At 39.6% G+C, this 12,839-nt stretch overlaps 1 protein-coding gene and 1 non-coding gene across 3 annotated transcripts; both read right to left on the bottom strand.

Annotated features, from left to right (window-relative positions):
* Positions 1-5,748: 5,748 nt before the first annotated feature.
* Positions 5,749-12,786, bottom strand: Slc25a3 (solute carrier family 25 member 3). 2 transcript variants are annotated; one of them, XM_047551453.1, is made up of 8 exons: positions 12,632-12,786; positions 12,237-12,397; positions 10,831-10,955; positions 8,965-9,144; positions 8,184-8,365; positions 7,379-7,551; positions 6,180-6,290; positions 5,749-6,092 (listed from the first exon to the last, which is right to left on the bottom strand). In XM_047551453.1, exons 2-8 carry the CDS (start codon positions 12,391-12,393, stop codon positions 5,932-5,934), a joined length of 1,089 nt encoding a protein of 362 aa, XP_047407409.1. In that variant the 5' UTR covers positions 12,394-12,397; positions 12,632-12,786; the 3' UTR covers positions 5,749-5,931. The 2 variants fall into 2 exon arrangements, with proteins under 2 accessions (XP_047407409.1, XP_047407410.1); XM_047551454.1 differs by lacking the exon at positions 10,831-10,955 and adding an exon at positions 10,544-10,665.
* LOC124984136 (small nucleolar RNA SNORA53) lies at positions 7,622-7,866 on the bottom strand. Its single transcript, XR_007108595.1, has one exon. It is a non-coding gene; the product is annotated as a small nucleolar RNA SNORA53 (small nucleolar RNA).
* Positions 12,787-12,839: the final 53 nt, after the last annotated feature.

Raw genomic sequence — 12,839 nt, 5'->3', positions numbered from 1 at the left:
TCATAGAACATTCAGAGGTGAAATGGTTTTAAACCACTGCTAGGGATTAACTGGGTGTTAACCGTAGACAGTCTGTGGCTGGATGAAGTGGATCATGGGGAGTGGAGGAGCATGACTTTGAAGTGTGTATTTTATCCCTGGTGAGGAAATCTGTCTTTATCTGCTTCTTGTCACATCCTGAGCTGCTTTCCTGTGCCACGTCTTTCCACCGTGATGTTTTGCCTCACCTTAACTAGACCAATAGGGTTAGCTGCCCATGGACTATAACCTTAGAAACCATGAGCCCTAAATGAACTTTCCCTCCTCTAAAATTGTTGTCCGGTCTTCTGGTCACAGCAACAGAAAAGCTGACTAAAATAGTGTGGTTGGGACCCTAACTGAATAACTATCCCAGCTAGGTACAGTGGCCCATGCCTATGATCCCAGTGACTGAAGAGGCTGAGGCAGGAGAATCACAAGTTTGAAGGTCAGCCTGGGCAATGTAGTAAAACCTTGTCTCAACAAAAAAGGGCGGGGGTGGGGGCGGGAGGGGATGGGGAAGGAAAGGTAGTTGACTGATACAGACATTACCCTATGTATATGTATGATTACATGAATGGTGTGAATCTACGTTGTGTACAACCATAGAAATGAAAAGTTGTACCCCATTTGTGTACAATGAATCAAAGTGGTCTGTAAAAATAAAAATTAAAGAAAGGGCTGGGATATAGCTCAGGGGTAGAGCAGCCCTGGGTTCAGTCCCAGTTTGGGCTGCTACATAATGTACAGCAAAAATTGGATAGCCTATAAACAATGGAAAGTTATTCCTCACTGGCAGGTTCTGTATCTGGCAAGGGCTTTCTGGTTCTTAGACAATGCCTCCTAGTTGTGTCCTTACACGTTGTTTTCTCTGGGGTCTTTTTTTATAAGGGAACTAATGTCATTCCATGAGGGCTTCTCCTTCATGACATAATCACCTCCCAAATGCCTCACCTCCTAATACCATGTCACTGGTTGTTAGGTTTCAACCCATGGATTTTGGAGAGATACAAACATCAGAACATAGCAAATAAGTTACCTAAAACAGGGTAGAAGTGGCATCTAGAGGCCGTCAGGGAAGGGAGGGATGTGGATCACAGGGGCCTTGCCACTCCTGGATGGAGACTGCCTCAAAGCAGCACAGCTGATGTGTGGTGGTGATGTGAACCGGAGTCACTAAAGTCTCCAGAGAAGGAGGTTCTAACATTTCATAAGTCATAGGCAATTCCAATTACATAAATTCTAGAAAATGCAAATTAATCTAGTAACAGAAAGTAGATCAGTGGTGGCCTAGTTTACTAGGACTCTCCAGAGAAATAAAACCAATAGGAGATATATGTGTAGAGATAAATTTTTGCATCTGGCTCACACAAAGAGAGTCCAAGAAGTCCCATAACCTGACCTGCTACCTGTAAACTGGAGAACCAGGAAAGCCAGTAGTGTAATTGGATCTGAGTTCAAAGGCCTGAGAACTGAAAGAGGATGGTGTAAGTCTTGAGGCATTAGAACCAGGAGCACTGATGCCCAAGAGCAGAAGATGAATGTCCCAGGCAAATTGCCCCTCTGCCTTTCCATTCTATTCAGGACCTTAGTAGATTAGATGATGCCCACCCACATCAGTGAGAGTGATTTTTATTCAGTAGGCCAATTGAAATGCTAGTCTCTTCTTGAAACACCCTCACAGACATACCCAGAAATAACATTTACTAGTTTCCTGGGCATCCCTTAGCTCAGTCAAGTTGACAAAAAATAACCATTGCACCTGAAGATAGAGATGAAAGGAAGTAAAGATTACAAACAGGAACAAGGTAATTTTGAATGTGCATCATCCTGATCATGATGATTATGATGGTTCCATAGGTAGATACATGCTAGGAATATAGCTCAGTTGGTAGAGTGCTTGCCCAGCATGCACAAGGCCCTGGGTTCAATCCTAGCACCACCAAAAAAATTAATCATTCCTCAGTAAGTTCATAGAGTATGAAGAGATTTTTTTAAAAAATCCACAGTACTAGCCTATTTCAAATGCCTAACATAAAGGATGTCTAGATGCAGAGTTAGGTACTTAAAGAGTAGCTCATGCCCAAGCCTTGGTCTTTTGCCATGGAAGTTAGATACACATTCCAACTTGATAACCAGAGAGCATGTTATATATGCCATATTTTATGAAAAATTGAGTCATTACCAGAACCTCCAATATTAATCAGGGTTCTCCAAAGAAAAAGAAACAATAGGGTGTATGCATATAAGGCTCACGTGATTATGGATAATAGAAAGTCCAAAATCTACAGGGTGACTCATTAGCTGGAGACCTTGGCAAGAGCTGATATTGAAGTCTGAATTCTGCTGGCAGAATTCCTTCTTGGTCAGGAAGGACAACCTTTGTTCTATTCCGGCCTTCAACTGATTGAATATGTATTGCCACCCACATTATGGAGGGCAATCTGCTTTACTCAAAGTCCACTGATTTAAGTGTTAATCTCCTCCAAAAAACATCCAAAAACATCCAGAATATTAAGAGCAAACATCTTGGTACCATGGTCCTGTCAGGTTGACACAAATTATCACACCTTGACTCACTCTCTAAGGAAGGCTGAGATATAGCTTTATTAGTAAACTGTTATCTACCTCTGACATGTGTATGTTCCATTGTGGTCCAGTATTAACAGGCTGACTATTCCTTGTCCTTCTCTATTCAACTTTAGCCCTTGGGTCCACTCATGAGTCCATGACCCCATCTCTTCCTCTAGATAGGGAGCAAATACATTTGCCTTTAGTTGTTTCATTCGTTTGAAAACATTTATGAAACAATATATCCAGGACGACAGGACTGGTGCTTCAGAAGACACACAGCTAAGTAACAACTAGCTATTATCAAGTGTTCCTGATCTCACAGAACTGTCATCTAAAAGGGGATTTAGTTAGTGCTCTGGTTTTAAAAAACAGTAAACAATGATTATATACATTTGTTTTAACATCTGTAATCCCAGCAACTTGGGAGGCTGAGGCAGGAAGATCGTAAGTTCAAGGCCAGCCTCAACAATTTAGTTAGACCCTGTCTCCAAATAAAAAATACAAAGGGCTGGGGATGCAGCTCATGGTAAAGCACCGGTGAATTTAATAAGACCATCAGGCATCAAACACTTCAGTAACATTGTGGATCTCTCTATTCCAAAAATTATATCACAAAAATGTTAAATTCAGTTTAAAATATGGCCAAAGCATTTCACAAAGCTTTCGCACAATGGTGATTTAATTAAGCTGTTATTCGATTTTCTGTTCAATTTTGTTGTACCTGTCATTCAGCAGGAAAAATTTAGCAAAACCAAGCTTGGTTTGAATTGCTCTGAAAAAGAATTTAAATGCAATACTACCTTGTCCCTGAATTCCAACACAATGCAACTCAACTACCATATTCTCATATTCTCCTGGGTTCTACTTTATGGAATTGATATTAGACATTTTTGTATAATATTAAAACTTCCTTATTAAAAAGTGTATATTCTTATAATTAGTAAATCTGAAATAAATGGGAATTCACAAAACTTTCAAGTGGCATTTTACTTGGATTTTGAGGATGAAATGGCTTTATACTTATCAGTCATGACTCGAAAATATTCTAATTACAGAGAGCAAGCAAATTTCCAAAAAATAAAACCTGTTTTCTCTTGAAAACAATGAATCCTGCAATTTTGGCAGTAGAAATGCCTTATGGGGGTGGCTGAACAGCATAACTGGAATAGTTTTTAGGCCCACCATCCATTTTTAGGTTGGCCACATCAATGTTATTTCCAATTCCACTTGCTTTTCTTACATTGTGACTGACAATCCTACCAGCAAGTCTACCTTTCTTTTCCCTCAATCTGAGATTCTTATTCTTGTAACCAAGAGTATAATGGACATTTTGTTAGGTGACTTTTGAAGGTCAAGTCCTAAAAAAGTTAGTTTCTGCCTCACTCCACCCAGAGCCTTGAAATACCACCTAAGTCCTATTGTCCTGAGGCTGCTGCATTACAGATGCTATGGAAAGGCTGAGGCACTAACAAGATTAAGAGCACCTTTCCAGCCCAGAAAAGTGAAAAGCTTAATTAAGACCATCATGAGACCCAGAGCCAGAAGAATTCAGCAGATACTCCTGAATTTCAGACCCAAAGAAAGTTTGAGAGATCGTATACCATTAATGTGAGTGCTGCTCTACAGCAATAACTAACACACTGTTAACACTGTTAAGTACCACATCCACCACTGAGTTGGGCTAATATGACCCCTTTCTCTACCTTTAAAGTTTAGTGCAATTTTGCACCAGCAATTCTTCCTTTTCTCTCTGCTGCATGGCTAAGATAAGGTCATGATATAAAGTTAACATGTGCAACTAGATGCATTTGGCTTCTAAATTTAGTTCACTGATCTTAGGATATAGGTTTGTAACCAGAACATTTCTCTCCCTCACTTGAATCCCTAGAATCTTATCTGAGATCACCATCTGTATTAGAGCTTGTCAATATAACCCAGATACTATACCTAACAGCCTCAAGGTAAATTATAATCAGATTTGAAAAGCAGAAATATTAGACATTTTTGTATTTTATATCAAATGTAAGTAAAACTGAAAAAGATTTTTGCAGAGGGGGTACCAAGGATTGACCCAAGAAGACTTAACCACTGAGCCATGTCCTCAGCCCTTATTTTGAGACAGGGTCTAAGTTGCTTAAGGCCTCATTAATTGCTGAGGCTGGCTATGAACTTGCAATCATCCTGCCTCAGTCACCCGAGCTGCTGGGATTATAGATGTGCACCACCACACCCAGCTAACAGTGGATTGCTTTCTAAGAGTCTAAAAATGTTTAGGCAAAACTTACAATGAAATCTCAGATGTTTGAGTACACTAGAATACTGCTTCCTCAAATGCATTCACCTAGTTGTTTTTAAGCAGCAACTTCTTTGAAAACCAAACCAAAAATGGTTTAAATTTCCTATAATTTATAAAGTCAGATTTGTATGAAGAGAATAGGTTATCAATTACCAACTATTTTGGTCCTTTACTATTATTCTGAGAATTAGCCTAATTTGAATTACCTTTTTTTACAAAAAAAAAAAAAAAGGATCAAGAAATGTATTAGCATTAAAAATAGTACAGGCTGGGCTGGAATGCTTGCCTCAAATGTGTGAGGCACTGGGTTCAATTCTCAGTATTGCATATAAATAAGTGAATAAAATAAAGGTTCAACAACTAAAAATATTTTGTAAATAGTACAGGCTGCAAAAATTTGATTACATTTTCAAATTAGTTTGTCAAAATAAACCAAAACTTAATATCGATAGCTAACAAATGAATCACGTTTTGAAAATTTAGAATCTGACAAAACTGGGGACATGACAATTTATGAATACAGACTATTCAACCACCAATGGTTAGTTTGCTTCTTTTACGTGAGGTCTTAAGTTATACTTAATTCTTCCCAACTAAATCAGGGTTAAATCTTTAAAAACATTAGTTTTTAAAATAATTATAAACATGTTGAGCACTGTAGTGCTTCCCCATAATCCCAGCAATTTGAGAGGCCAAAGCAGAAGCAAAAGATTGCAAATTCAAGGACAGCCCAGAAAACTTAGCATTAAAGAAAAAGTAAAAAGGACTAGGGGAGCAGCTGAGAGGAGCACACTCCTGGACTCACTCCCTAGTACCACAATACAATGCAACAACACCAAAAAAAAAACCTCACAGACAAATCATGAACAGATGGGTTTATTTCAGCAGTTAAGTTTGTAACTCTTGCTTTAAGCAAGGGTACTACAGTGATTATATATCAGGAATAGACAATTTCCTACACTGTCAAATATATAAAAGTTCCTTTTGCACTGTCTTCAACACTGATCAACAAGCAGATTCAGTCCACATTTGCCTTCATCTATTTACTGAGTTAACCCAAGCTTCTTCTTCAGAGACTCTGGCATCTCAGGTGGAGGAGGGCGAGGAAGCCTGAAGTAGACCTTCACAGAGTCATAGATGAACCACTGTAGTGCAGTAAGAGTACCAATCATGATGATACGGGCAAAAAGTCCCTTCCACACACCTGGTTCAAACAGGAAATATGAATGAAAAAATGCAATATATCCAAGTGTTGGTCTTTCTCTAAAAGGAAAAAAAAAATTCACCTTACCTTTAAATCCAAGCCTCTGGAGGACCTGAGAAGCACTGCTACCTTTCTCTTTATTCAGCACAGACACTACAGAATCAGCAGGATGGGAAACAATTGCACAAAAGACTCCAGCTGAAAAAAAAAGTCAAGATAAATGATTCAATATGGATCAGTTAAAAGAAAATTTCAAATCATATCCTCCTTTTTTATGCATCTGAGAATAAATTTCTCTTTTAGTTTTATTAGAAAACCAGATTTTAGCTGGGCATGATGGCATGGGCCTGCAGTCCCACTACTCAGGAGGCTGAGGAAGGAGGTTCTCTTTAGCCTAGGAGTTCAAAACCTAGGCAACAGTGAGACCCCCATCTTTATTAAAAAAAAAAAAAAAAAAAAAAAAAGAGCTGCTGAGAATGGTGAGGTTATAAAGCAGTCTATCCCATGTAGAGCTGAACAATTTTTTCAAATTTCTTATATTCAGATTTTAGTCAATACTTCCTCTTTATTAAAAATTTATTCTTAGCCAGGCACAGTGCCTCAAGCCTGTTAATTCCAGCTACTTAGGAGGCTGAGATGGGAGCATAACAAATTCAAAGCCAGTCTCAGCAACTTATCAAGATCCTGTCTCAAAAAATAAAAAGGGACGGGGATGTGGCTCGGTGGTAAAGTGCCCTGGGTTCAATCCCAGGTAACTAAAAAAAAAAAAAAAAAAAAATTTGATAAATTTTTAAAAAAGGTACAGATTAATATGTTTCCAAGCCTAATTATGACATACCATAAAACAATCCTTTTAGATTAATTAGAAGTATATGATTCCAAAAGAACATATAAAAAGTTATGGGAAGCTGGGCCTGGTGGCACACCTGTAACCCCAGCAGCTCAGGAGGCTGAGGCAGGAGAACCGTGAGTTCAAAGTCAGCCTCAGCAACTTGGCAAGGCCCTAAGAAACTCAGTAAGATGCTGTCTCTAAATAAAATACAAAAAAGGGTCAGGGATGTGCTCAGTGGTTAAGTGCCCCTAAGCTCAATCCTCAATACCAAAAAAAAAAACAAACCCCCCCCCCAAAAAAAAAACCCAAAAAAACAATAACAACAAAGTTATGGGAAAACTGCTTTGTTGCTTTGTAACTTTTGGGAATACTTTTCCCCTACAAAAGAGGTCAATAATGAAAGTGATTATTTGTCCCTAATTTTAAAGACAAATGTGTTCTAAATAACTCATACCTATGTAACCTGCCACAAATGTTACAACCAGCTGTTCTGCCTTTGTACATTCACTTCGGGGCTTAGGAACCACAAACTTGTACAAAGCTTCAACAGTACGTTCAAAGCAGGCAAACTTCATCATGGTATATGGGATCTGTCTCATCCAGAGTGGAGCAACTCCCTTGTAGAATCTAGGAAATCAGGAGACTTATTTACACATTTGTACATGTTAATCTAGCTGAGATTTTCATCATTAACATCAGTGTCCGCACACCAGTCGAGTTCCGATAGTGAAAAATGACAGCATAACTGCATGCCATTTCTACCAGAACCTTAGACTAACATGCAGGTATAGTGATCTCACATGCCAATGACTCAAGCACCTTTGACTATACAACCAAAAAAGTTGCTGGATGTTCTTTGACTGGAACTATAAGAAACAAGAAGTTTACAAATAGAACTCAGTTCAAGATTCATCCACAAAGGTGGATCTAAGGCAGCATGTTGTGGCCTGACTACAGGCAAATTTTTAACTGTGCATAGATCACAAGAGTTCTAACAAGTTCTCCCAAAAGCTAACAGTAAATGTTTGGGCCAAATATCAAGTCATTTGCAGACTGACAAATGGTCCTTACTTTAGGAAAAACCTTAATTCAGGGCTCAAACCATGTACTAACAGAACTTTCAACCCTAGAATTTAGATTCTAGACATGGGTAAAGACATTAAATAGTAAAATAGTTAGAGGCAGTTAGTCTGGTGGGCTTAATGCTAAGAAATTAAAGCTTCCCCCAAATGAGTATTTTTAGCCATATGTTTACTTACGCTTTTATGCCTTCTTCCTTATACATTTTGGGAGCTGCATCCCTCAAAGTGTTGGCATAACCTGGTTGGGTTTGAATTCGAACTTTAGCAGCTTCCATAGGAGCCAGGGCAATGTCAGCAAAGAATTCAGCACTGGCAGAGGCAGCCAAATATAGTGATGTGCGCCAGAGATAGGAGTTCTCCTAAAGAGCAAAACAACAGGAGACATGTGAATTGCTGGTGCAATTCAATTTAAGTGATAGTTTCAAGAAGCAACCTTTTTTTTTTTTTTTTTGGTGCTGGGGATCGAACCCAGGGCCTTGTGCTTACAAGGCAAGCACTCTACCGACTGAGCTATCTCCCCAGCCCCAAGAAGCAACCTTTTAAAAGTATTTATCACATAGTCCCTGGATAACACACAGTATGAAACTTGATATCTGTTGTATCTCACATGTGTTGTATCTCGTATGTTGTAACTTCAGGAACCAAATGTGGACATTTTTTAAATATCTGGTTGCACGTTACAGTTAGCCCTAAAAAAAAAAATTCCAGAGTCCTTCTTTTTAAAAAAGAAGTGAACCTCAATCCAACACATTTAGAAAGCAACACAGCACAACATAGCACAAGAACTGAAATTTTATGAAATACTTTGTTTTTCATCCTGTCCCTGCTAAAACAGGCTTATGACTTGAATTAGGTTGCTTATTCTTTTTGGAACCATTTATTCAGTTGTAAAGTAAGTTGAGTCAACCAAAAGCTAAGAAATTATTTAAGACTTTCAATTTCAAGTTAAATCACATACCTCACCAAGCATGTTGCTATACAAGACTTTGAAGACTTCATAAAAGCCAAACTTGCAGAGCCCTTGCATAGAGTAACCAATGAAAGTTGGAGCCCATCCTTTAGCCAAACCACGAACACCATCCTCCTTAAGTGTAACTGAGAATCCATTAAATATGCCCTTGTACTTTTGGGGATCCACCTTTATTTAAAACAAGTAGGAAAAAAATTAAATTAATGCACCAAAGATCTAACACTTCCAATAAATATTTCATTATTATCTTTTTCCTTTTGGTTCTAAATAAAATTTCCATAACTACACAAGGTAAATAAAATTCTAACATACTATCAGATTAATATCTATGACTTTTATAAATGGAAACTTTTTATACATTAAGCTAGCCTATGAGTCATAAATCTTGGAAGGATAGTTAAGAGAGTAAATTTCCAACAAAAATAAAACCAATGGTTTCTTAACATCTTTTTCCCATTATTTAAAAAAAACTAGTTTTGAAGCTGCTGTCTTAATAATAGGTCTGTATTCCTGATATGCTAGTCCTTTATAATCTAAGCAGATTATAAAGTCTTGTGAATTAGACAATACACAATTTTAAAAGATACATCAAAGCAATAAGAATCTTTTAAGAAATTAAATTCAAGAGACATGCATAATAAGTTTTGACAAGTGCACATTTCATATCCATTCTGTTAACTAATGAGAAAAAAAGCTTATCTCACTATTTCTGCCAGTACTACAAGGGCTGGTATACATCACCTTCCTCTCTCTCCTTCCTAATATTTCACCTTCCTTTCTCTTTTAGGTAAGTAGACTTCTAATCCTGTTTGGGACAAATAAATTTTTGATGTTTGATTATTTTTATTTCAATAATCCTAATTAAAATATATTCAAATTTTAAGAAAATACATAGATATACAAATGGCTAAGCCCACAAAATTTTCCTAAGACATCAAGAGTATCTTTAAGAAATTGGTCTTATTTCAATATTTAGGGACTTGAAATTACTTCGCATTAACACACAAAGACTGATTACCCACACTGACATGTTAACTGCTTAAAGAGTGATTATTTGGGGTAAAAAGAACTAGGTAGCACATGCCTGTAATTCCAGTGGCTTGGGAGGCTGAGGCAGGAGGATTGAGAGTTCAAAGCCAGCCTCAGCAAAAGGGAAGTACTAAGCAATTCAGTAAGACCCTATCTCTAAATAAAATACAAAATAGGGCTGGAGATGTGGCTCAGTGGTCAAGAGCCCCTGAGTTCAATACCGAGTACTCCCCCACCAAAAAAGAACTCAGAGGCCTTGAAGAGGAACTCTGGCCAGCACTTAACACCAGTAGCAAAGAGTCATTTATCAGTCTAAAAGTGAATAATCTACCTGTGCTTTCACAAAAGAAACATTCTGTGGATTTAAAATATTAAAAACATGAAGACCACATAATTTTAAAAAATAGGGTTTGGTTTTCTACTGACCCTTCTAGCAGTTGTTCTACCTTCAAATTCTTTTCATTTGTGAAGCCCTTTAAGATTACTTAGAATTAAATCACACAGAAAAGAATTTCAGTGTCATCATCTCAATACAAACCTGCATACGGCATTTCACTAAATCCAGGGGAACAACAGCAGTGTGTGTCAGCCCACAACTTAAGACCCCACCAAAGCCACACAGTGCATAAAACTTCATGGAGCCATATTCACAACTGTACTCTGTAATAAGATAAGACACACCATGCATTTTAATACAAAACTCTATGTTACTGGTCATCGACTTACCTCCTGGATAGTTAGGTTTCCACACAGCCTGTTAGTAGATGTCTACATCTTACAACAGCCATGCTTCAACAATATTTTAGTCCAGCATGCAAGACAAACCTGCATTCTGCATTTAACCAGATCTAGAGGAACCAATGCTGTATGTGTTGTGCCACAGCTAATAATTCCTCCAAGTCCACAAAGGATAAAGAATCTGCCAGATCCATAGTCACAGCTATACTGTTCTGTTTGTTTGGGGGGGAAAAAAAGTAAGAATTTCTTGAGATGATAAAGGCCATGGGAATGAAAGAAAACGGCTTACCTGTGAAATAGTACTATCACAGCTAAACAGTTTTGGCCAACACTTAAAATTAAGTGGAAAGATGACTTTCCATCTATTGTGAATCACAAGAAATCCACCGTCAAAATCAGATCATTTAAAAATTATTTGAATTTTCTATCAGATACTAGTATCATATTTTATCATATTAATTTTTAAAAGCTCTCTACATTAACAGATCTCTCAATTAAAATCAAACATCAAATTAGCAGCTGACAAGAACACACTTCAGAGTACAAACCAAACTCAAAAAGAGCACCTGACATGTAAAGCTTGCAAAAATTTCAGTTTACCCCAGTCACTAATCAAGTACCATCCCCACTTAACTCCTATAATATAAACTAGACATACATAATTCCTGCAAATACATTTAATATACAAATGTTAGCTTTAACTTATTACATTGAAAGAGAATGAGAGTGTAAGGGCTTTTAATCCACACTAAAGACAACAGAAGCACATGAATGACTGGGGGTAAAAAACAACTTTCCATTTTACAGGCACAATGTAGGTAACATTCCCAAGACTCCTACAACTCCGTTTTCAGGTTTCTCTGTATATACGCTTCACTGGGATTTAAAACACACACAATTAAATTAGGGCTGGGCCCGACCACCCTGAATCCCAAGAGATAAGCCCAAAGGGATGCCCACCAATTATCTCCTCTCTCTACCTAAGATCATAAGTAGCTTTCTCCACCAGTAGCATTAAAACAAAGAAAAAATCATTTGCCTTGAATTAACTAATATAAAACTTAGGAAATATCAGTTACAAAAGGATTTTTTAAGAAAATTAATGGCAAATTAAGGAACAGGTGATACACTTAGAACAAAAGGTGGGCAATGATTAGGAAGGAGACTTTACCCAATGGTCTGCTGACCAGGCTGACTCACAGCAGAAAAGATAAAAAGCTGGTCAAGCCTTGTCTGCCTCTATTCCCTCGGGGACAAGGAGGTCATGGAGGGACGCTGGGCCTAGGCCGTTCCACGCCCTTGAGGGAGGGCCAAGGATCCGACACCGGCCTAGGACGGAAAGAGGCTGAAATCCCTGGGCAAGCAACTATGGTGCCACACAGTACGGTGCAACGGGCTGGCGCGTTCCCTGTCCTCCAGGCCTGGCCCAGACCTCGAAGGCTGAGCGGGGCAACCCTGGACTTGACAACTGCATCGGCCCAGCCTGATCTCACCTTCCACAGCGGCGGCTGCCAAGCTGCGGGAACGTCGGGGCGGGCCCGGGGGCCCGGTGGGGCTGCTGCTGGGTGCCGAGAGGCCATCGTGCACCAGCTGCAGGTGTGGCGCGTTGAAGGGGTTCGCCCGCGCCAGGTGCACCACGGACGAGTACATCTTCCTAAGGGAAGAGGAAGCGGCGGTTAGAGGAAAGGCAAGGAGTTGGTCAATGTCACTGGCGCCCTGGGACCCAAAGAGGGGCCTTCTTCCTTCCCGCCTCTGCGCCCTTGAGGAGGTCACGGCGCCTTCCCAAAGGAGGCCGTGTCCAACCGGGCCTACTGCCAAGCGGCTGCCCCACGGGGGCTCCGGACGCCGCTCCCTACTCCCACCGCGGGGAAGGCCGGGCCACACTCACTCCTTAAGATGGCGAACACGCAACCGCTCCCTCGGAAAGGCTGCGGCTCACAGAGGCCGAATGTCCTCCCGGTCCTCAGATGCGTGCCCTTCGCGCGTCGTCAGCATGACGCACGGAGCGCGTCACTACGGTACGCGTCACCCATTGGTGGAAAAGAGCGCGGGGGCCATAGCGTCATCGCGTTCTCCTAGCAACCCTATCCCCGCCC

This window comes from Sciurus carolinensis, chromosome 4, assembly GCF_902686445.1.
Source record: "Sciurus carolinensis chromosome 4, mSciCar1.2, whole genome shotgun sequence".
Classification (NCBI taxonomy): Eukaryota; Metazoa; Chordata; class Mammalia; order Rodentia; family Sciuridae; genus Sciurus; species Sciurus carolinensis.
This window is presented reverse-complemented; position numbering and strand designations above follow the sequence as displayed.